Genomic DNA, 26,218 nt, shown 5'->3' with positions numbered 1-26,218 from the left:
CGGATTGTTGACTAAGGCCATTAAGATGTACCTGAGAGCATTCAAATCTATCCCTTTTTGGTGCACTTGATATGAACCAAGACAAGATTTTTATATATTGGAAGCCACAGTTGTTTTTAGAAACATACACTTCGTGGTTTTTCAAAATTAGCTGTGCATTAGACTCACCTGTAAAACATAGAGCACTAGGTCCTACTCCCAGAGAGTTTCCTATTTTTCAGGTCTCTTCCAGAAATTTACCATGTGTTGCTGATGCTTCACGGACCACACTTTTGAAATCACTGATGAACTGTGCATATGCCTGGGCTTAAATGTGGATTTATATCTATGGAAAACTCACAATACAAGGTGTAAAGGAACTTACATTCAGGGTGATATTACACCCTAGAGCACAGGAAAACACAAGCTAAACATGCCAACTCGGATCCATATTGGTCAAAAACCATTTTTTAATTTTGTTTTATGAAATTCTTGCTTATACGCATACTTAGATGACCACACTAAGAAGAGGAAATGAGCTGACCTACAGAGAACATTTTAAATCTGTTTTGGATAATAGTAATTTAAGTACAATTATCTACAAATTAAGCCTTATGCTTTATTTCATATAGATTCTGTTGGGGGGAATGGTGATATTATGATAATGGTATTCTAAAATATGAAATGTATAATGATTAAGGTAAACATCATACTCTGATTCAATATGCCAGTTTTTTCTATTTTTATCTATAATTTATTTCTGTGCCAAGCAGTTGAATGCTTGACATAGAAAAATGAGTCTGTCACTTCAACAAATGGTATTATAAAAACACTCAAATAATTTTAGCACAGATTATTATTGCAAAAAGAATATCCTTCTAAAAAGTTTAACTGATGTTTCTTACAAATATTGGGCTCATGTGCTGTGTTAAAATAAGATAAAGAAGCCTTCTATTGGCAAAGAATGGTTTACAAACATGCCCAATAACATATTACAAGTGTGCTCACTTAATACAGAAAACTTCTTTTGAGAGCCATTAAATAATTAATAATTAACTCAATATCCAAGAGAATGGTATTTTAATAATTGCCACCAAAGACATCAAAGAAAGAGTGATTTGTTAGTAAAGTTTTCTCATGAGGTGCTATGGAAAGAAATTTAGCATTTTAGGAAGATTTCTTCATTCAATTATAAGAGTACTCTTTATTTTAGCAGAAGCCTTGTCCCCTGAGAGCTACACACATTCTGCCTTCAGAGCTCAGCTGCTGAATTCTGCTGTTGCTTTTCTTCATCAGACTGTTGGCATCATCAGTACTTGACTTTTGATAAGATCCCCAGGGTAGAAATTAAGTCTGGTAGACAGTGGCTACATACGAGTGCAGAGATTATTCTGGGCATTTCTTTTTGTTCACTAGAGTGAAATTTTTAGTGTTGTTGAGAGGGTAAAAAAAGGAAAGGCATTTCAAAGTCTATTCTGGATTAGGATTTTCTGCTCTGTTATTTTAGAAATGTGCATAGAAGTTACAGAAACTGCTGTCGTTTTGTACACTGAAGAGTTTTTCTGTTTAGAAGCCTGTGAGAGCAAGTACTATGTCCACTGTGCTATTCTGGTTTGGATATTAATCAGAACACAGTTGAACATTATTTGACTTCATAGGGCTTGCCATGCTGGAAGCACAACCTTATATGTAGTGGCCATGGGCAGTCCTATTATGGGAAACCAACTTGAGAGAAAAGGCGGGTCACTTGCTTCTGCGCAGGTCCTGGAATTTGAAATATCCAGGGGCGTCTACAGAATCCTGGCATCAGTTACTATGTTGACTCACTCAGTGTTGGGATCACTCACTTTCCCCTTACAGGACTCAGATCTTGGAGGCAATTAGCTTCAGAGAAAAACGAATAGGAAAAACTGAAGTGTTCTTTTTGAAAAGGCTGCTGAAGTTGGTTGATTTCTCATCATTCCTAAGCCTATTGGAGCGCTAAAGTTGGGAGGAAATTTACCAAGACTTTTCTTGCTGCCTTGATACGTACTTTTTCTTTTTTCCCAAATGCTTTGGTGGGAAGAAGTAGAGGACTGTTGTAAGTACAAAGTCACTAAAAATATGTTTACTGTGGCATAAGTTTGACTTTTTGGCAAGCTCACTGATTAGGCAGATTGATTTTAAAGTATTATAGTAGTTTGTGAATAAGAATTAATGTTATCTTAAACTTCCGGTACACATATATATGTGCAGGTGTACATGTTTCTCATTGGGAAAACTTTTCCGTAGAAATAAGGTAGAGTTTAAACTTTTTTCTTTACAAATATAATCAAGCAGATCTTTCTTTTTTTAAGAAACCACTAAAATAATAGAATATGCATAATTGGCCTGGAGTATTTGTAACAAACTATTTTAATTGCTGTGAAGTCGTTTGTGTATCTGAGTTATTATCTTGATTATTTGATCCTCTATTCAGTAACGGTTGCATGTGGGCCAGTGACCTGCTATATCTTCTCAATGAACTAATTGCAGTAGTGGAATGACGTGTGGAGATCTCAAGGTTAGAAAAATTCTGTCTGGCACATCAAACGGAATGAATTGTGATGGATAAATGGAGGTGGAGAAAAGTATGATAAATATTTAATTTAAAAATCCCTTTCTCATATTATATTTAGTATTGTGAGTGTTCTGTAGCATATCATGAAAATTCTTTCAAATAGTGATATGATCTCTGCTGGCAAATGACCAGACACTTTTGTTGAGAACACAACATAAAAGCATGAGGGACTTCTGATCATTTCACAGTAAGCTCACTGTGTTGTTTCATGTCTAGTATGACCTAGCTTTTCAGTAAAGCTTTTTCGTTTGGCTTTTATTCTAAGTGCATCTATTTTGTTTATTTTAAGAGAGTCATGATGACTAATGAAAAATTTAGAAATTGACTCTGGCACAGTAGTAAAAATAATGTATAAAAATAATATATGAAGAGTACAGTGTGTCCCAAAGAGATGGACGGAGGGGATCACCCCCTGCCTTTGACTGGCGGATTATAGCCATTCTGAAACAGATATGATGGTGATGCCCATAATTAAGTATGAAGAAAGTAAGTCTCTCCAAATAAGTAATTCTTCAAAACTTCTGGTAAAAGGTTCACAACACAACTTTGGCCTCTGTGCCAAAAAAAATGAACGTTGCGCACTTCCTGATTCACATTAGATGCTACCAGATTTTACAGTAAAACATGTTTAATGAAATTTTCTTATTTACAAATTTATTTGGTGAGCATCAGAATTGCTTTCTGGTTGAAAAACCATTCCATTTACTAATGTTACAAAAATACAACAGCATATGTTCTTCGCAACGCACACGTATTGATTGATCCATTGTTATACTTAGAAAATTCAAACCAGAAACCAGTGTAGAGAGTGAATTTAGAAAAAAAATAGCAAAGATTCAATTCAAAAAAATAGCAAAGAATGAAGCAAGCAAACCTACTGTCTGTTTTGTCATAGATATTCAAATAACTTCAAATTCTTCCTTGGAATCTAAAGAAAGCTAAGCTTTTTGGGACAAGCTCTGTAGGACTTTATTTAAGCACATTTTAAAGCTATCAGGTGAAACTTTAACCTGCATGACAGTGGGTTTGTTAAGAGAATATGAAGATATTCACACGGTCATATTCCACATTAACTTTGACAAGCTGATGTACTTCTGTTTGAATGTATTGACATTGGAATGAGGTTTGTTAAATTGCCTTAGTTTGAAAAACGAAGAAGAGTACACGTGGGTGGTTTTTAATGAAAGTAGTTGCCAGAAGATCCCTGTATTAACATAAAGATTGTTTACTTTTAGAATTGCTCAAATATTGTATTGCAAAGAGTCACTCAAATAATTTATTGCAAATATACATTTTGTTGGAATTTTTAAATGGTAGAAATTATCTTGAGGTCAAATAAAATCATCGTTTAGAATGATTTCATTTCCAGAGTCTTCCAAGGGCATCTTAACTCTGAAAAAGAGATTGCTGATCCAAGTGCATAATATATTTTTTAATTGAATAAAAAGTTTTCTGTATCTCTTACATGGCATAATATTATGGAAAATGCAATAGAGAATGTCACATAGTAGTTACTGTAAACTTAAAGATTACTAAAAGTTTTGTGCAAATTTATGTTATTTAAGGAAAAAATGTGTCAGTTGACACTACTCCAGTTAGACAGGACTGAGATATAAATTCATAATTTGGACAGAAATATTAATACAGCTTCCTCTTTTGTTCTCAAGTATTCATTTAAAATCCTTGTAGTTGAAAGCCATTTGTTACATGAGAAACAAATTGTCAAGTTCTTAACCACTTGTGTGGTTTAATAAAAGAGATTTAAATCTTCGTTGTCTTGGAAAAGTCAGGGTTTTTAAAAATTCTGTTTTATTATCTTTCATCATGGCTTTATCTCCAGAAGAAAGTGAAGTGATTTCCCAAACTTTCCTTCCCCTTCCATCTTCTACTGTAATATTCCCCTAACTTATTAAAAATGATTTATCATATATTTTATTAAACTATTCTTTCTTCCACTGCATATACAGGAAACACGGTATTTTGATGTGAGTATATCTGTTTATATGAATGCATGAAGACAAATTTAAATCACAGAGCCATCGAAAATTCATTGGAAATTAACCTTTCTTTGAAGATAATCTTCCGTTCATGTTTTTCATTTTCTAGTTTAGACGTACGTCATTTTTTAAGAAATTGACAAATAAGACTAACGTATGTCCTCTGTCCAAGAAAACGTAACAAACCATGAAGGAAGGAGCAGACCAAGGTCTTGCGGGGCCTGGGATTATGCAATTTGAGGGTGGGGAGTCTTTTAAGAAAAACAATACAAAATCATGAACACACAGTGAGGTAGGGTCTTGGGAGGAACCAGTGTAAGTGATGGGCCTCAAGGCTTAAACTTTAAAGGTCCTAAAAGTGATTTCATGGGAAATCACCTCCATACGAAAGGATGCGTTGTTGTAGAATCTTTCCCCAGTTACATTTTAAAATGAAATTGATGCTAGTTATATTTCTTTAAGCATACGTTATTTCTCAAAGACAGGCTTTTATTTAATGCAGATTAGAGAGTTAAAAGAATGTATAATGGTAGGAATTTGACATTTCTGCCTTTCATTCTGAAAAGATACATTGATTAAAATGATGTCAAACTCAGTTAATGGAGGCGGTGCAGCTATTTCAGATATACAGGGTATGTAATTTGAAGGCAAGCCAAATCACAATGAGAAGAATAATGACGACCTTGGTTTATTTTTATGTAGCACATTCAGGTTTTGATTGGATTCAGAAGGAAGGCGATGGTTTTCTTTCTCACTTGGCTCATATTGGAACATTTTGTTGGGAGGGTCATGGGCCACAGTATGGGAAATGAAGAGACTTTTTTTATTATTATTATTAAATGCAACCGAGTTCCGTGGCAGAATTGCATGGAAATCTTTCTCTTTGGGGAGTACTCGGTGCAGTAGCCTGAGCTTCAGAACACAAACGAACACGCAAACCTCTTGCAGTCTTCACCTTTCTCCTCATTTAAAAACATCTGTTATTTAAACTTCTTGGGGTTTCACTCTATACAATATTGACAGAGTAGTATTCCTGATGCGGATTTGGAGTTTGGAAGTTTAATTTACATACAGATACGAAAGTTTAGTTGGCAGTGTTGTGTATTTTATTATTTTGCCGATTTGGAGAGGGCTTGTCTCTGGATGTCACGTGTGGAATTTTTCTTCAAATCTTTATCTTTGTAAAGTTTCAGGCTCCCTCTAGTTAACATCAAAAGTGAACGTGTCTTTTAGAGATTCTCATATCCTGTCTTGAAGGGGGCAGCGACCCTGCCCTTCGTGAATCACTCACATGCGAACTATAATTTGAGGAGAAAACAACTAACATGACTTGGTTTACTTCTTTTTCTGAAATCTGTAGTATAAAAAGCTTATATTTTCCCACATATTACAGCATAATATAATTTCACATGTACCTTTTTTTAAGCCAGAGGGCTCCTCCAGAGATTTGGAAACAGTAACTCTCAGGGACAACATGGTCTTTCTCTTTCTCCATTCAAGATGACTGCCCTGAATGGGGGGCGGATGAGGGGGGCCGCAAAAGCCTTGGCTCTGGTGTTCACGGGTATCTTACATTTCTCAGCCAGCAGGCAGCAGGCGGAATGAGAATGAAGAGAGGAAAATGGCCCTGCTTGCTCAGGCTTAAAAGAGTCCTAATCTGAAGACTACACAACCTCTACCACATGCCCATTAACAAAAGCAAAAGGCACTACTCCCTCTGGCACAGCTCAAGCCCTCCACTGAGGCTGCCATTTCAAAAAACAATGTCTATTCAGCTCTTTGCTCCATCTGATGTTATTCTGATATCGTGTATGCAAAACACCTGGGAATTTTAATAGGTGAAAGAACCCACAGGGCAATTTTCTCGGGGGTCTAACGGTCCCCAGAGGGATTTTGCATAGTATATGTAATGATATTAAGCCCTGAGAAAAAAGTGTTCCTAGCAGTCTGGATTGAGTTTGGAAATCAATTTCTTCTCTGTCTCCTTTATTATCTTTTGCCTTCTGCCTCAGTGCCTCACTTTGGCTGTGTCATTACGCACACCATTCTCCAGTAATGGAAGGTGGGGGCGAATTGACAATTATCCTTTAACTGGAATGGAACTGTCATTTCTTTGCTCTGCTGGTAAAACGTTGATGCTGCTGTTTTTGTTGTTCGTAAATGACTCTTCTAGAACTCTTAATTCAATATTTCGATTCCATATAATTTTCAGGAAATTATATAATTCCATATAATTTTAAGGGAGAGATGTTGGAAAATTGATGTTTTACGTGTCAGTTTCGAAATCTGAAGTGTATCGAAGGCTAGTTAAAAAGATTTAGTTTTAACTTGCCGTTCAAGGACAAGGATCTGAGGAAGAGCTTTGCTTCTATTTTTACTTATTTTAGTTTATTGTTTTATTTACTTTAGTATGTAATCTGGTTGTTGTAATGAATAGGAGGAATACTAAAGTGCATCATGAAAGCCAATGCTTCTCCGCGTAATAAAGTCAGAATGTTGACATTTAAATGGGTTTTCACAGGGTTAACATGATTTTAAAGAAACTTGAAAAAAACAGATGTTTGAAAAAAAAAGATGTTTGGATTGTCATGCTTTTCACTTATATTTAATAAATACTTAACCCATTCCTGGGCATTGCAACAAGCAAGGAATTTATCTATGCCAACATAATGTATGGTATTTGGCCAGTTTACTTTCAACTTTTAAATGTACTTTATCTCCACTACTATGAAACAATTGATGTTTTAGAAAGGCCAGTATTAATTGAGCACAATTAGCATTATAATATTCTCATATTATGTCAAATTATGGGCAAATAAAGGAGTTACCCTTTCAGTGTTTTCACCCTCTCCTTGGTTTTTGCTTTGTTTTGTTTTAAATTGCTGTCCCCCCTCCCGCTCTGGTTCTGGCTAAGACTGTCATTGAATCAGGACTATAAAAGGGCATAAACATCAGTGGCTTTTTGCTCGTTCTTGGCACCCATCTTTATTTGCACACAACTTGTCTGCTCCTTTATCAGATTACAGCAGCAGTACTACCTTAGCCTGAGCTAAGTGCTGAGTTAAAGGGCATGGGAGTCAGCACACTGTTACGAGTACAAATTTTTAGCCCTGGAAACCGTGTGAGGTCCAACTAAAGAAATGCGAAAGAGAAAAATCACAGAATCAGAACTGCCCAAGTATTTTCACCAAAGGCAGGTTGAGTAATTCCTTTTTCTACTGATGCTCTAGGAGGGCCGGATTAGAAATAATGTTATCAAAATGGCAGAGGAACCGATAAAATTATCTGTGAATCCCAATGGCTTCTGTATATTGGGAAATAACTTGGAAGGAAAAAGGAAAATCTGGCTCTACAGAGTGCAAGCAGATAGAAGCAATGTTGGCTTGTAGCTGGTTAACTAAAAGAGCTTACGGGAAGCTCAGACAGCTGGGGAATCCTGATTTAGTAGAGCCTGAAGGGCAGGTCAGGAGCCATGTGAACAGCTGCTGAAGAGCTAGAGGATTCCTTTGGATTAGGTGTACACACCCCATCTCTAATGGGCTATGTCAGAGAGCACCAAGTGTTATCACGGAGTTCAGTTCACTCAAGCCTGTGGATTTTGCAGTGTTTTACTTTAAATGTCTGGAAAGAGAGTGGCTCTCAAAAGAAATCCAGAACTAAAAGTATCAAAAGAAATGACTCTGTAAAGTTTGTATTGTATTGGGTATGGGTGACGATTGTTTAAAGAAGGAACAGTTTGTTATTCATTCATTCAGGCAACTAATACATATATTGAGTGCCTACTTCTTGCCAGGTACCGTACTAGTGTCTGGAGATAATGTTCTAAACAAGTGAACTCACAGAGATTAGAATTAAGGAGATGTATATATAGATATATAGATATATCTATCTCCGTGTGTGTGTGTGTGTGTGTGTGTGTGTGTGTGTGTATAAATAGTCACACACTATTTAAATCACATTTGAGGTAAGGGTTGGAGAATAAAGCACACATTGTTATAAGAATGTATAATTGTGAGACCTAGAGTAATATTAAAAGTTGGGGAGAGATCCCTAGGAAAATTACATTCAAAGTAACACAAAGAAGAATGGGATTGGGGAATAGTGATCAAATGGAAAAAGAGAGAAGAAAAAGGTTTACATTCAGAAGAAACAACATATGTGTGTATAGAACTTGGTATGAAGAAGGAACTAAAAGAAGGTGAATTTTCCTTGAGTATAGTAAGCCAGGGAAAGTTTGGGCCTGGTGTGCTGCTAAAATGGTGAGAGCTGGGGTCTAGTCATTCAGAGCCTCAGAGGCCCCAGAGATGCTTTTTCTTTATAGTAAAATCAGTGGACAGCCTTTTAGGGTTTCAGGTAGGGTAGTGATAGGAACATATTTGAGGAGCTTTTTTCCTTAATATCATTCTGTTTCATGAAGAAGAGATTAGGAGGTATTAAGACTATGGACTCTGAGAAACAAACTGAGGGCTTCAGAGAGGAGGGGGGTGGGGAAATGGGATAGGCTGGTGACGGGTGGTAGGGAGGGCACGTATTGCATGGTACACTGGGTGTTATACGCAACTAATGAATCATCGAACTTTACATCAAAAACCAGAGATGTACTGTGTGGTGACTAACATAATTTAATTAAAAAATATTTAAAAAATAAAATAAAATGTTGACTTCCCTTTAAAAAAAAAGAGTAGATGACTGGTTATCAGTCTGGTAGCTTCTCTAGGGGCAGAAGGTGGTGTTGACTAGAATGGCGAGTGTGAAGTTGAAAGAAGTGGTTTTATTCAAGAGTTAGTTATGAGACAGAGTAGATAAGAATTGGTGTTGATGGATGTGGTGTTTTCCATGGCATGGAGAATTGGGTGGATAATAGTGCCATTTACAAGAAGACTTCAAGGGAAGCTGGAATGCTGGGAAGGACTGGGGGTGTGGATGTTAAGTTTTTAATGAAGAGTGTACATACCGTAGATGGGGCTGTGAGCTTAGAAACAAAGTCATTATTGGGGAGTTGATAGGTGAGCCATCGAGTATGGATGAGACCAACTAGAAAGATCATGGAGTGTGAAAAGGAGGTCAGGAATCTCATATGGAAGACAAGAGCATGCCAAGAAATTGTAGAAGCATCTAGGTAGAATGATAAAATCCTAAGGAAAGTAATATTTCTGTGAAGAGGAGTGTTCTTTCAATCTCCCATTTAATGGCTTTATGAATGAGGATCTCACGTGCAACACCAGGTGTCTTGGTTTCCACAGTCTCTGCCATCTATTTACCCCTAATTTCCTTTCCCATATTGCTATTTATGTGAGATATCACCAAAATGTTGCCTTAGTAGAAAAGCTTCAATAAATATTTAAATTGTGTAATGTATTCAGCTTTTTCCTGTACTCTGCACTTCCTAAAAATACCTTCTTTGGAAACCCCATTTCAACTGACTGCTGTATAATGAAATGGGACTTCTGTGTAAAACATTTATCATAGTCTGAATTTCAATTGCTCAGTCAGAGTTGTTAAGCAATATGAAAAATCATCCTTTAGAGAATACAGAATTGCATAGATATGACAAGGTAAGTTTGCACTTTATTTAATGCTATTTTAGTTAATATAGATGCTTATTGGAGAAATGTCTAAAATTTCTTGAGAACCATTAGTAAAATTGATTATTCTTAAATCTGGAAAAATGGTAAAAATACTTAAAAAACATTGGCAGTTCAGGTTAAATAAAGCTAGAATTGTATTGAAGCAATAGAAGGCACTTGAGTAATTGAAATTTAGTCATGGATGAGTGTAATGTGCTTATCAGTTAGCTTTGGGGGAAGTAAGACTAGATGGAATATTAATATGGTATTGAGCAACTTTTTTACTATTAGGTTTTCACTTGCTTAGAGCCAAACACTAGTGAACACCTGCTGTGTTCTCTCTGACTCCTTTGAGATTAAAACTCTGTAGGTGCACACACACACACACGCTCACACACACATGCATATAAATACCACTACTATAATATGTCAAGAGAGTTACAGAGCATGGTACAAATCAGCCATAAATGACTGCTTATGGCTGATGTGATTGATTATGGAGGTTTTCATCAAAGAATCTACCTCTATAAATAGGCCTTAGAATATGGGCATAGGGAGATGGGAATTAGAGAATGAGTAGAAGGGGTGGTGATGCATAGACAAGGATTAATGAGACATTAATCTATCCTACATGAATAGTTATTGACAGTTCCTTGTATGTGCATGGCACTGTTCAATATTACTAGAATGAATAGATTTCTCTCTCTCTCACAAACAAACACACACACACACACGAAATCTAAAACTTAAATGGTTTGCGTGCAAAAGTGTTTGGCTTGGGGCGCCTGGGTGGCACAGCGGTTAAGCGCCTGCCTTCGGCTCAGGGCGTGAGCCCGGCGTTATGGGATCGAGCCCCACATCGGGCTCCTCCGCTGTGAGCCTGCTTCTTCCTCTCCCACTCCCCTGCTTGTGTTCCCTCTCTCGCTGGCTATCTCTATCTCTGTCGAATAAATAAATTAAAAAAAAAATCTAAAAAAGTGTTTGGCTTGACTAGTATTTATAAAATCAATAAATACTATTAAAACAAACCTGAAAATAATGCTTCCATTCAGAAAGCATAAACACTACCACACAGTTGGGAAAAGAAAAAAAAAACTATTATATCCCAATGTCACTTCCCAAGTAGAAGAAACAGTTGTGGTTTAATATTTGATTTATTCCTTAAGGGGTTATCAGTCATTTAATTTTAATATTAAACATTAGAGGTAACTATGTTAGTGGGATTTTTTGATAATTTTCTTAAGAAAATAGGACTATCATACTATCAAAGTATGATAAATACTTAAAGAAACCTGAAAATATTTTCCTATATTTTATATCCATCAGTTGGACTAGATTGATAATTTTCCTTAAAATTTTATGATTTTGGTATTTTTCTTAATTCACACTTCACTCAACATAGTTCAAGTGAAGTAAAGAATGTCATGTCACTAAAACCAATTGAGAAAATTTCCATATATTTTCTTGAACTTGTAGCAGTACCAACATTGACCATTTTCTCCCTTTTTAAAACTTTGGTGTTTCCTTCAACTCCATGCATTGCACTCTCCTGGTTTTGTTCCCATTTCTTTGGGTATTTTTGTTTGGTCTACTTTACAGGCTAATTCTCTCTACTCAGCCTCTAAATACTAGGATTCCTCAGGGCTCATTCCCAGCATGAGTGTCCTCTCTCTGTAATCCCTTCCTTGGTCATTGCACCCATGCCCATGACTTATTAACACGCATGTGGAGATAACTAACCAAGTTATACCTCCAGCTCAGATTTCTCTAGTAAATTCCAGAACTGCAATTTCAGCTGCCTTGTTGGCATCTCCGTTTGTATGTGGCAAAGTCACCTCCACTCTAAGGGCCCCAAACAAAGCTTTTCGTCTGTCCATGAAACCTGATCTTTTCTCATTGTTCCCTTTATCAGTGAATGGCGCTACCGCTACCGTTCCAGTTTCACAAGCTTTTGAAACCTATTACATCCTTGAAACACTTATCTCTCAACCACTCGTGTCTAAACCATTAATTACTTGGGTTTTATCTCCCCAGTGTCTTTTGATCCACTTCTTTTCATCTCCTCTACCATTAGCCTAGCTCAAGTAGCTTTGTCTCCCTAGGAGTACAGCAGCAGTAGCCATTCTGCTGTTTTGCATTGCCTCTTCCCCATTCCTTCTAATCTATTCTCTAAAACTCATCCAGTCATCTAAGTATGACAATATCAGTGCACATTCAGTCACTTCAGTAGTTTCTGCTCATTGCTAGGAAAGCAAAACAAAGTAGAACAAGATCTGGACACTGTCTTCCTCTCCTGTCACATCTCCTGTAATGCTGTCCCTGCCTTACCACTTTTCTGGGTTTCTTTCTATTCCTTCAATAGGCTTCACTTCTTCCTGCCATAGGGCTTTTGCACGTTTTTCTCTTTGTCCAAAACCTTCCTCACTCTTTTCTTTGACCTAGCTAACACCACTTTCCACTTATAAGTCATTGCCTGTGGGATGATGTCAAAATCACCTTGAGGAGATAAAATGTCCCTCTCATATAATATCCTACCATAACACATAGCACTGTCTTGATTCCATATATATATATATGTATATATATATATATATGACATACATGTGTGTGTTACTAATCAGTGCTTATCACTCAGAGTACATGGTAAATTCCATGAATGCAAATATCTCTGTTGGTTTTGCTCACCACTGTTTTTCCAGAACCAAGCACATAAGTATTTTTTAATAATATGTGTAATATTTTGTTGCATGCTGTAATTACAGCCATTTACATATAAGAGCATGTTATAATAATGATAATTTGATTGCATTTATATGACAACAAAAGCATTTTAGTTCTGGCTGAAGCTTAATGTATATAAATAAATAATGAAGATCTCCTTTTTTGGTCATTGAATTTATTCTCTTCTCTGATTACCCGTACTCCATTTCACTGTAGTCTTTTGGTTTTTGGCTTTGTTTTGTTTTACTATTTTCAACCCAGATATTTTTTCTTTCCTGCATCTATCTTGGTGACTCCCAATGGCACTTCTCAGTGTTAACTGCTTCCTTCACATCTATGATATTCTTCCTCGATTCCACATTAGTCTATTCTTTTTTTTTTTCCTGTCTCTTACAGTTGGTGCCTTCCCTCCCTCTTTCAACTTGCTATCTGTGGATATCCTGGAAAAATCACTCATTTACTCTTTTTTCTTATCTTCGCCAATTTATCTCTTGAAGAAGAGATCCATTTTCTTTATAACCTGGAAGAGCTTGCAATATGTATTTTGGTGTAAAGAAGAAGTAGTGATTTCATTTTAAGATGTAATTCATTTTAAGATGTAAGATGTAAGCATCTGCCTTCGGCCCAGGTTATCATCTCAGGGCCCAGGGATAGAGCCCCTGAGCCCTACATCGGGCTCCCGGCTCAGCGGGAGCCTGCTTCTCCCTCTCCCTCTGCCGCTCTCCCTGCTTGTGTGCTCTCTCTGTCTCTGTCAAGTGAATAAATCTTTGAAAAAAAGGTATTAGAGAAAAAGTGACACTGGTCATTAAGTAATTTGTCCTAGAGTATGGAAAGGTAAGAGGACTCAAAGCACATTTAAATAATTTCTCCAAGAAAGGGCAAAAGAATTTGGCAATGAGAAATAGATTATATTCTATTAAAGTATATTGTTAATAACATCTTTCCAGTTTTGTAAGGAAAATACAACAACCGTCAGCCAAACACGGAAAGAGAAAGAAAACCTACATGATCTCACTTATACGTGGAATCTCAAAAAGTCAAATGCATAGAAGCAGAGAGTTAAAGGATGGCTACCAGGGCTGGAGAGATGGAGAAAATGGGGAAATGTTGGTAAAAGGGTACAAAGTTGCAGTTATGTAAGATGAGTGAGTATAGAGATCTGATGTACAGTGTGGTGGCTAGTGTTAATAGTATGGTATTGAATACTGCAAATTTGCTATGAGAATAGATTTCAGGTGCTCTCATCACAAAAAAGATAACTATGTGAGAAGACGGTATGTTAATTAGCTTGACTGTAGTTATCACTTTGCTATGTATAGCAAACCATAATGTTAGGCACTTTATACAATTTTTATCAAGAATAATTGGGGGGAAAGTGACAACGCTAAAGCTGACAAGGATGCAGAAAAACTGGGTCTCTCCAACAATGCTGGTGGGAATGTAAAACGGTACAGCCATTCTAGAAAAACAGATTGGCTTCTAAAACTAAATATGTAATCACTGTATCACCCAGTAATTCCACTCTTGGGCATTTATCCCAGAAAAAGAAAACTGACATTCACAACAAAACCTGTACATGAATGTTCACACCAGCATTCTTTGTAATGGTCAGAAATTGGACACAAGTCACATATCCACCAATGGGTGGATGTGAAACAAATGATGCATCCATATCACGAAATACTACTCAGCCATACAAAGAAATGACCTATGGTAATACCACAACTCTCATGGATCTCAAGGGCACCTTGCTTGAAAAAAAATAATAAAAAACTCCAACGTTACATATTGTGCTATTCCTTTTATATAGCATTATTGAAATAACAAAATTATGAAGACCAAGAACAGATTCTTGGTTGCCACAGGTTAGGAATGGGGGGTGTTCAATGTAGGGGTGCCAGAAGAGAGCCTGTGGTGATGGACCTGTTCTGTGTCTTGATGGTGGCATTTGTTATATAACACTATACTTAATGCACTTCACACACAAACACACATACATGCAAATACTGACAGAAGGATACAAGTGAGTTCATGTGTAACTGGTAAAAATTTGAAGAAACTCTGTGGATTATATGGATAATTTCCCAATTGTGACATTGTACCATAGTTATCCAAGGTGTCAACATTGTAGGGAGGGTGTGAAGGTTGCACAAGACATCCCTGCATATTTCTTTGCAGCTTCCTATGACTCCATGCTTACTGCAAAATATTTTTTTTTTAAATACAGCATTAAACCTTTAACAAGCCCTCAGTGTCCTGAAAGCCAGTGTGTCATCACCAGACCTAATCAACAGAGAAGCCTTGTAAATTAATAAATCCACCACTTAGGGTACAAAGGATGGTTTAATGCTAAACCACTAGAATGCAATCCATTTCTGTTATAGAGGAACATGCATCACTTATTGAACAAAATGTCATAGTGATTTAAGCCTTGTTCTAAATGTCCTACCTTGTGAGGTATTGTGCTTCAGGTTGTTTAAGACCAAAAAGCCTATATGAGAAGGGCTGGCATTTTAGAGATTATGCTGGTCCACCGGCATGGTAACTGGACAAGACCAGAAACTACTTGAGTTTTCAACCTGACTCTACCTATCAAGCTAATTAATCATGGGCAAGTCAGTATCTATTTATTGACTGAGTGCCTGGTGCTGAGCTGAGTTTATTTAATATTGATTGTCTTCAAGAAAAAATTAGGAATAATAATGTGGCTTCACAACATTACTTATTGCAGGCATTAGGAAGGGGCGCTTCCTGGGTGCCTGGGTGGCGCAGTCGTTAAGCGTCTGCCTTCGGCTCAGGGCGTGATCCCAGCGTTATGGGATCGAGCCCCACATCAGGCTCCTCTGCTATGAGCCTGCTTCTTCCTCTCCCACTCCCCCTGCGTGTTCCCTCTCTCGCTGGCTGTCTCTGTCAAATAAATAAATAAAATCTTTTTAAAAAAAAAAAAGGGAGGGGCGTTTCCTGGTCATTGGCAAAGTGTTCACAAAGTGGACAGTTTTTGTACTTTGTATGATTTTAACCATTCATGTTAATGAATAGCTAATTTACATTCCACTTCCAAGGAGATGACAAATCGTATAAACAGATGCACAGATCAAGAGGTGATCTCTGATGGTGTGTGTGCATACACCTGTGTGTGTGTGCATGTGTGTGTGTGATCTCCTTGCTTTAATCTGGTCTTAAACAGACCCATCCTTCTCACTGTTACCCTAGTCATGTTTCTAAAACACAAATCAGATCTTGTGCCTGTAGCTTAGCATCCTTTAGAGAATCCTCGAGCTTCAAGGCCCAGCACACAGGACCCTTTACAGTATGTCTCTCACCTTTTTATCTGCTCTTCTCCTCCATGTATACTTCTCTCTAGTCATAAAAATTGTGGTTCCACAAATAAGTCATGTAATTGCATAATTATGACTTGTTCCCGCTTCCTGGAATGTTCTTATGAAAACCACTATCACCCCATATCTTCTACTAACAATTTCTATTCATTATTTTAGTGTTTGTTTATAGAACATCATTAAAAAGCATTCCTGACTACCCTAGGGCAGGATAGGTATCTCTGTTCTGTGTTCTTAATGAAAACCCATTGTAGATAATTCTGCGCAAGTAATTATATCCTCTGTTGTCAATGTCAGGTTGCTTCTGACTCATTCCCTTGGTCGTTGAGAGGAGGGTTTGTGCCTGTTATCTATGGGTTACTTGTGCCTGATTGTTTTTAAGCACATATATGAATGATTAAATACCACAGCAATTGTCTGACTGTTCTAGTCATAAAATCATTATGTTTTTGGAACTCGGGAGTCCAGGCTGAAAATGGCTCATGTGTAACAGTGAATCCTGGAGCGTATTATTATATTCAGACACACACACACACACACATGCATGATAACTAATAAAGCAGAGTAGGATAATTCTTAGTACATTATTTTTTTTCCTCAGGGCTCAACGAATTGTAAAAGTTATAAACCTCAGACTGAAATGTGTGTTGCTTAATTTAGATCATTCCTGTAATCAGTGGTATTTTTGGTTTATCTCTGAAATTTGTTTTCTCAATTTTTTTCTTATTCTTGAAAGAAACCCATAGTTAAAAAAGAAGCCTGACTTGAGGCGATTCTCTTGAGGGAGTACAAAGCTGAGATCTCTTTGGAGTTGAAAAATTACTACTAATTGAGAGAGATTCAGGGAGGGTAGGAATTAGGTGATTCGCTTCTGTTCTTTGATGTGGGTGCAAGAGCTTTAAGTCTCTGGCTGGGTGTCTCAGGACAGATTGCTAAGAAAGTGCACGGTTGGCTTGAACTACCTGGAAGACAACTGTTTGCTTCTGCTTGAGCTATTGTTGGAGTTTCCCTGAAGGGACTTAGAACGGAATGTCCATTCCAGGGAGGATTCAGTTTCAGATAGCTGCCTTCCTGAGCTCATTTTCCACCCTGAGGTCTGGCCACAATGACTGGAAATCTTTCATCTGTTTTAATCTGGAATGGAGCTAATTTATAAAAGGAAAGTTAGTTGCTGGGTAACTATGTGCACAAGCAGAGAGCCCATTGCACATGTGCCCAAACTCAGGGTGACAGATGTCTATTGAATGACTCAGACATATGGAATTGGAGGGTCCCTTAAAACAAAAATAGCTTCTATTAAGTCAGTCTAACAGCCTATCCATATTTATTAGGTGGAAACTTTTGCATTAAAAATAATGTTTGTAAGTGTTTTATTGACAAGTGAATATGAACTGTGCTTTGTGCAATATATTAACATACATTTCATGTATTACAGAAATCCATACATCTGGTATACCCAGGCATTTTAGGAGGAAAACTAGCTGGAGTGATGATAGTGATTTACCGAAGTAGTCAGCCCTCTGACCCAAATTCAAAATGAAATTGAGTTTGTGCAAAACTAATGTAATAACTTTTTCTTTAATATTTTATCTTTGAGTACATTATCTGTTTATAAAAGGTTTTTATGGGACATCATGACAATCTGTTTTGACTTGGAAAACATTAACCAAGAAAAAGCCATGATATAGACTCATCTTATCCATGACATTATATGATGATAGCTCTATGATTAATTTTTCCTTAGTGAAAGCATATATTATTGTATTGTCTTCAACTAAAATAGATTATTTGGCCAATTTTTTATCTTTATAATGCAAATTAAAGAAGTACCCAACCAGAAAACAATCCAGGCCTTGAATAATATGGGTCCTTTTTTTTTAAATAATATGTTTCACCTTAATTAAACTCATAGGCATCCTTCTGCCTGGAGATCACATTGCAAAAATGTGTACCATTTTGAAAATTGGAAATTTAGGGTATGTATGAGAAATGGAGGATAATTGAATCTTAGTCCATGACATCTAGAAATCAGGTTCTACCACTGAACAATTAATTTGTGTATATCCATTATCTTTTATAATAAATGATCATAACATTTCTTATAAATAACTTAATTCTTATGAAATTTTTGGTGAAGGAATGTATTACCATTCCTACTTCACAAATGTGGTAACTGAGTCTATATTATTTGCATTATAATTTGGCTTATTATATTATCTCTACATCTAGTGACCTCTTTCTGGATGTAGCAAATCATGTCTTATATGTGCTTGCATTCTCAGTGATCTTAGAATATTATTATATACTAGGAAGAAGCTCAATAAATGTGAGTTGAATTAATTCATATCCAAAAGTGATGGAAAAAGTGGTCGATTACCCATAAATTTCTTTTCATCTAAACCGTTTGATAATGACATCTAATACTTTGGAAATAATATAGTGTTGGAAAAAATCTCAGGTAATTTTTAAAAATATAATTATGCACATATACATGCAGAGTTCTAAAAATGACATAGTCTATTGATTCAGCCTGCAGGCCAGGTATACAAGGCATTTCCATTTTGCATGTGTGTTTTAATTGTTTACATTAAACTGTACTACCTAGATACATATTCCTTTTTGGAATCTTCAGTACTTATAACTAACAAAAACGTACCTTTTACAATACAAGTACAAAAAGGATACTAAATGATTAATATGCCATGTATTTTTCCAATTGCAGGAAACCATTAAAATTGTATGCATATATTCTGAATGTAGTGTCTCTTTTAGCAAATAACATAATCAATTGCTATAGAAATTCAAATACATATCTGGTATAATCTTATGTTAACTTCAGAGTTCTTCCAAATGTGAATTCCCAGGGGTATAAAAGGGAGTGCAGGGTTTGCATATAGAAGGAGAAAGAATATCTGGCTCTCAATTCTCTAGTCAGAATTCATTTGGAGCCATTTTGGAGAGTTTTTTCTTTAAGAGGAAACCCAGTTTTCGTGGTGTGTGTGTGTGTATGTGTGTGTGTGTGTGTGTGTGTGTGTCTTTGTATATTATAAGAAAAGAAAGACACAGGGGTCCAATATATGAGTTGTAAGATAAGGGTATTATTCACCTAAAACAGGTGACTTCACAGATGTGAATTGCTTTTTGTTAGTGGATACATTTTTAACATCCCTTTGAATCTATTCCCTTTAAATTATTTCTGTTGCTTAGAAATAATTTTAAACTGGGGCATCTGTGTGGCGCAGTCTGTTAAGTGTCCAACTCTTGATTTCAGCTCAGGTGGTCATCTCAGGACCTGGGATCGATCCATGCATAGAGATCTGCATCATACTCCACACTGTGCATGGAGTCTGCTTAAGATTTTCTCTCTCACTCTCTTTCTGCCCCTCCCCCATTTCTCTCACTTTCTCATATGAATAAGTAAATAAACAAATCTTTTAAAAAAGGGGGAAAAAAAGAAATAATTTCAGTTAGCACAGGTCATTGCTGTATAAACTGGAATTTAAATGAAATATTTTCAGGGGCGCCTGGGTGGCACAGCGGTTTAAGCGTCTGCCTTCGGCTCAGGGCGTGATCCCGGCATTTTGGGATCGAGCCCCACATCAGGCTCTTCCGCACTGAGCCTGCTTCTTCCTCTCCCACTCCCCTGCTTGTGTTCCCTCTCTCGCTGGCTGTCTCTATCTCTGTCGAATAAATAAATGAATAAATCTTTAAAAAAAAAAAAGAAATATTTTCAAAGCATTAGGGCATATTTCCTCTCTAGCCTAAATTTGAAAACTTAGGAAATTTTAGATCTCAATAAGTTCAATACATAAAACAAAATTCTCATTTAATTACAAAATCTGTTATCTAATTCCAGGGCTGAGAACTTCATCAAGTTGAAATTAAATTGCTACAGATTACTAGACATTTGTAAGAGATACTCCTTCATAGGTCTGCTACTTCCTCTATCCCGAGTTTGGTGTGTATTTCTTGATATTCGTTGTCAATTGATGAGTGCAAATATTCATGCAGCCCAAGAGCAGAGCATTCATTTCATTGACTGCAATTATTAGCATGATTTTTGACATCTTATTCATTGGGAGAGTGTCATTTAATGTTAATTAGAATGAATGTGAATGCTTTCACATCCTTAGCTAATAAATTTGCTCATAGAATAAAAACATGTCTGTTATGCTTTGAGGATCAAGAATGTTCCTTAAAGGGGCGCCTGGGTGGCTCAGTCGTTAAGCGTCTGCCTTCAGCTCAGGGCGTGATCCTGGAGTTCTGGGATCGAGCCACATCAGGCTCCTCCGCTGGGAGCCTGCTTCTTCCTCTCCCACTCCCCCTGCTTGTGTTCCCCCTCTCGCTGGCTGGCTCTCTCTCTGTTGAATGAATAAATAAAATATTTTTTAAAAATGTTCCTTAAACATAAAATGTGAATAAAGGCCAAAGAAGGTGAAATGACGTCTTTCATGCTAGTTCCAATGTTGAAAAACAAAGCCTTCTTTACTTAAAGGCAGAGTGGGTAGTGTGGCATCCTTTCACTTAATTCTTAGAGTTTTGTGGCTGCTTTTCTTCTATTGTGCTTAATTCTTGCCTTGAATTCACTTGTTTATAGGACTGCCTCTCCCAGTAGGCTATGAGTTTATGTACACAGCAACTACTGTCATTTGTATATCACTCGTGCTAAGCAAAATCTCTAGTGACTGGTGACTAAATGGATGGAAGCTAGCATGGCTGACCTCGGATGTCACCCTTGTTTGGTTTTTGTGTGCATGGTGGGAAGAGAAGTGGCAAGCTCTAAGCAGTATATTCAGATAGCTTCCTAGTGTTTATACATGATAGTAGCTTAGACAATGAGGGAGGTAAAGTAATAAAATATGTGTTATTAAGGAGTATTTGTGTATCTTGGAATTTTCAAAGGGGAAGATTTAGGCCTCTTTTCTAGGTGAATGATAATATGTGTGAAAAGTCATGGAAGTCATAAAGTACTATGGTAATATAAGAGATTTCCCAGTAAGAAACAATGCACTGCTTTGTTGGTTCACTAAGATCTGTGATGTTGTATGTGCCTGATGGTCAAATTCTCTTGCTTAGAAGAGATACACCATAGGATCCAATAAAAATTCCCAGAACATTTCGGGGCATCCTCATCCATTTACTCATTTAAAACACATCCTTAATTTCAGGCATCACAGTAACTGTTATAGTTAAAAAGGTGAAAAAGGGGCACCCGGCTGGCTCAGTTAGTAGAGCACATGACTCTTGCTTTCGGGGTTATGAGTTCAAGACCCAAATTGGGCATAGAGCTTACTTTAAAAAATTTGAAATAAGTGAAAAGGTGAAGCAAACATAGCTTCTGTCCCCCAAAAAAGAAAATGACATGTCCAGTAAAATGAGGAGGTTGCTGAGATGTAGGTTTACACAGTTCCAGTGGCAGCATAACAACATATAGGCAGGAATACCTCAGTCTGCCAGGATATCCAAGAAGATTTTCAAAAAGGTGTAACGAATTAGGCTGAGGATTAGCGTAAGAAGATATTGTGCCAGATGGAGGAGTAAGAAAGGACATTTAAGATAAGGCAAACAGCATGTGCAAAGATGTAGCGTGTGTCAGTATAGTGTATTTAGGAAATTAAGTGGGTATTAGATCATAAATCGAATGATTATGGTATGGCCAAAATAAAAGTCAGACTCACATCATGAAGAGCACACCAAGGAACTGCAGGCCATGCTAAGAAGTTGAGAAGCCAGTGAGTAACTTTGAGCAGAGAATTAGTACAATCTAATATTTATGTTATAGTCCTTAATATTTAGTGAAGACTCTGACACCATCTTGATAGATCATGAATTGGAGAGATGTGTGGGAGTCAGTGGCTAATTTTGAGCTTCCATTCCAATTACCTGATGATAATCAGAATACAGATCGCTGGGCTCCACACTCAATAGATCTGAGGTAGGGACCAATAATTTGTATCCTTACAAGTTCCCAAGGTCATGCTTATGTCCCTGGTCAAGGGACCAAACATTGGGAATCTCTGACTTAGAGCATGGTTCTGGGATAAGAAGGTTGTAGTTATATCCCAAATAAGAGCCTTACTGGGGTATTAGGAATGGAAATGATGGAATACAACCAAGGTATTTAGATATTTAATTGGTAAAATGTTGTAATGGAATTTGTCTAGGTAGTGAGAAAAGAGAAAAGAGTTGCAGAGAAAAGCATGTCAGTTGTTGACTCCCTAGTTTCTGACTTGGGCAGATATAGGTTTATATGGTCTGTATTTATACTTCCTTTTAGAAACTGGCCAGAAAGCTTATGTATGTAAGAAAAAACCCACTGATTTTCAAATGTCTAAGACAATTATTCTAATTTAAGCAACTTTATTTTTTTAAAGATTTATTTGAGAAAAAGCATGAGTAGAAGGGGCAGAGAGAGTCTTTATTTATTTATTTTTATTTAAATTCAATTAGCCAACGTATAATATATCATTAGTTTTTGATATAATGTTCAGTGACTCATTAGTTGAGTTTAACACCCAGTGCTCACCACAGCGCGTGCTGTCCTTAATGCCCATCACCCAGTTACCTCATCCTCCCACCCACCTGCCCTTCCGCAATCCTTAGTTTGTTTCCCTGAGTCAAGAGTCTCATATGGTTTGTTTCCCTCTCTGATTTCTTTCCCTTCAGTTTTCCCTCCCTTCCCCTATTGTCCTCTCCACTATTCCTTATATTCCACAGATGAGTGAAACCATATGACAACTGTGTTTCTCTGATTGACTTATTTCACTTAGCATAATACCCTCCAGTTCTGTTGATATAAATGGTAGATATTCATCTTTTCTGATGGCTGGGTAATATTCCATTGTATATATGAACCACATCTTCTTTATCCATTCACCTGTTGAACGACATCTCGACTCTTTCCACAGTTTGGCAGAGAGAGTCTTAAGCAGACTCCACACTGAGCATAGAGTCCAACACAGGGCTCGATCTCAAGACCCCGAGATCACAACCTGAGCCAAAACCAAGAGTCAGATGCTCAATCAACTGTGCCCCCCAGATACCCCTAATTTAAGTAAGCTTAAAGACAAAAAGTAAACCCAATAGTTAACCATTTGCTTTTTAGCCTTCAGGAAGGTTGTATAGTTATAAATTGAGCTCACAGAAACACAGCACACATAAATACTTCCTCATAGTGCGGTACTCAGCCCAGGGCGGGTGGGCGGGAGGCGTTAGTCATCTATCCAGTTGGAAGGCTGGGTTTGGAATGCCAGACAGACTTTTTAACAATAATATGTCATGTAAGGAAAACAGCTCATGTCCTGGACAAGAGGGATGGTGATACCATAGTTTGTTTATCTTGGCTAAATACAGAACAAGAAATAGTGTCTTCCAACAGGGAGAGCAATTAGAATAATCATTAATTAGGGTATTTGCAATTCCTTTGTGAAGGACTATTCTTTGTTAAATGAAATAAAGCTCTCTGCTTTGATTATAGTTATCATCTCGTGAAAATATTGAATGAGTTTAGATTCCTAAAGGAAATTAGAAGTTAGGTAAAATTCACATTCGCTTAAAAACCCCTTGCACTGAAAGATACTGATTACTACAAATGAATATAGGAGAACATCATTGATTCAAAGAGATTATTACAGGTGACAAGTTTAAAATGAACTTTAACTGACAAATTGGAAAATATTTTTTCCCCGCTAGAGACTGCTGTCAACTCCACGGAGTATATGCAAGGTCAAGTATTATCTGAACTCAGCTTACTTTATTGCTCCTGCTTCTGCTCTCACAACTCTCCTTCCCTCCTACTCCTAGCCCTTTAGTGCAAGGGTCCTAGGTGGGAGCCCCCAAACTACCAAACTCTCATGTTGGCAGGTGTATGTCTTCTTGAAATGGCTTCCCCTTGACCCCTCTTTACTGAAAACTTGATCACTTACAGTTAGTTTCCATTTCATCTCCAGAGGAAATCCTTTCCTAATCCCTCTCCCCAGGCCTCTTCAGGCCACTAGACTACAGCACGAGGCAAGGTACCATGTCAGAGAATTCCCGTGCCATCACGTCTCACACTAAATGTTGTCAATTGATGTACTTTCCTATTAGAGTTCGCATTCCTTGACAGAGGGCAGGTATGTTTGATTTATCATTACTGTGGTGGTAGTGTCATTTTATATGGTGTGCTCCCCACCTATACCTAAAAATAAGCACAGGGCTTAGAACAGAAAGCTGTTCAGCTAATGCTTTTTTAAATAAACAAATATCGAAAAGCATATGAGAAGCAGAGCTCGTTCTAACAATGACTACAGTTAATATTCTTCTTGTTGTAGTACCAAGAAATATATGATTAAGGTGTTGGCAGAGTTGATTTCTTCTGAGGTCTCTCTCCTTGGCTTGTAGATACAGGCCATCTTCTCCCTCTGTCTTTACTTGATCTTTCCTCTTTGCATGTCTGTGTCCTAATCTCTTTTTATAAGGACGCTGGTCAATAGTTTAGGGTCCCCCCATAATGAACTCATTTTATTGCCAGGTGAACTGGGGAGACCCCAAGCCCTGGGGCTTCAACCCAGCCCAACTCAAAGATGTTCCCAAAGGTTTTTGGCCTCATCATGAACAAGAATTCAGGGACAGACACAGCACAGTGGATGATGGGCACAAGCGGGAAAGTCGATGAAAGCACTCCAGATGTGAGAGTGAGCGAGCTTGAGAGAGAGAGAGTGAGCGTGAGCTGCTTACTCTGGGTTTTGAGTTTCTATCTTTTATTGACAGTTGTTAACTACCAGGTAGAATATTCATTACTTGAGGTACTTGAGGTGGGGATTTCTTAGAAGCAAGGCTTCCTGCCTTTTCTTCCTTATTTGGTCACAGGTTTCCTGTCATGGCACCCGCCCACTATCTTGGGCCTGTCTGGGTTTGAGCCAGCTTCTTCTGGAATGCAGCCAGGACAGGCCTCTGACCTTCCCTGTAGCCGGCCATGACTTCCTCTATGGGGGCCTCCAGGAATCCTTTTAGAATCTAACTAACTGCCTACTCCAGCACTTTAACCTTAATTAACTCTTTAAAAATAAAGTCACATTCCGAGGTACTGGGGGTTAGGACTTAAACATATAATGGGGGGCACAATTCAGCCTGAAATAAGGAATCATGTCAAAGAATAGTTTTGAGAGCAAAAGAGATTGGTGTCTGAGTGGAGTATGGGAAAAAGGAAAATGATTCTGGTCTTCCCTGTTCTCACTCTTCAACTAAACCAAACAGATCTATGGAAAATGGTCTCACAATCCTCACAGGCGACTAGGATTCAGTTGCTCAAGAGGCTTTTTTCCCTGAGTTAATGAGGTCTGCCGATAGTGTGTTCGTACTGCAAATGAATCCTTTGTATAAGGTACAATTAGCAATTTGTAACTGCCAAGCACCAGAGCGCAAGAGAACTGTCGGGGAGTAAAGGGAAGGTAGTCAGAAAAGAAAAGGGGACTGGAAGGGTAGAAAAAAGAAAGAATGCAAAATACATTAAGACATGAATAAACAAACGTAAAGTACAAACCAGACCTATAAATACAAACAAACTGGCGGTGCCAGAGGGGAGGGGGTAGGGGAGGGGCAAAATGGCTGAAGGGCTTCCTACAGTCTTCCGGTTGTGGGAGGAATAAGTCACTATACTACCATAGACACTGATATTATACTAGCTTTGTATGGTGGCAGGTGGTAGCTACACTTGTGGTGAGCATTGCATAATGTATAAACTTCTCAAATCCCTATGCTGTACACCGGAAACTAACGTAGTATTGTGGGTCAACTACGCTCAAAAATTAATTTGAAAAATTGAAAAAACGGTTTGGTTTTTTTAAGTTTATTTGAAAATGTATTAAGGAAAAAAATGCTTGAAGAAGATTGAAGATCTTAAAAGATGATGTTAATTGACAGAGGGATAGACAGACAGAAAGATATGACCAAAGGAAACCTGGTATTTGGTCTACAGTTTTCACTTGTTCACTAGTACGACACCCTGTGGTGAATAACAAGATCACAGACCATCAC

General features: G+C 37.4%; 1 protein-coding gene across 1 annotated transcript in view; it reads left to right on the top strand.

The window, feature by feature from the left end:
* Positions 1–1,801: 1,801 nt before the first annotated feature.
* The window catches only part of DMD (dystrophin), a 2,070,581-nt gene continuing 2,046,164 nt past the window's right edge, over positions 1,802–26,218 (top strand). The window contains exon 1 of the mRNA XM_034649821.1: positions 1,802–2,059. Coding sequence (XP_034505712.1) covers positions 2,029–2,059 — 31 coding nt within the window. The 5' untranslated portion in view covers positions 1,802–2,028. The remainder of the gene's footprint in view (positions 2,060–26,218) is intronic.

The sequence above is a fragment of the Ailuropoda melanoleuca genome, chromosome X (assembly GCF_002007445.2).
Source record: "Ailuropoda melanoleuca isolate Jingjing chromosome X, ASM200744v2, whole genome shotgun sequence".
NCBI classification, from domain to species: Eukaryota; Metazoa; Chordata; class Mammalia; order Carnivora; family Ursidae; genus Ailuropoda; species Ailuropoda melanoleuca.
This window is presented reverse-complemented; position numbering and strand designations above follow the sequence as displayed.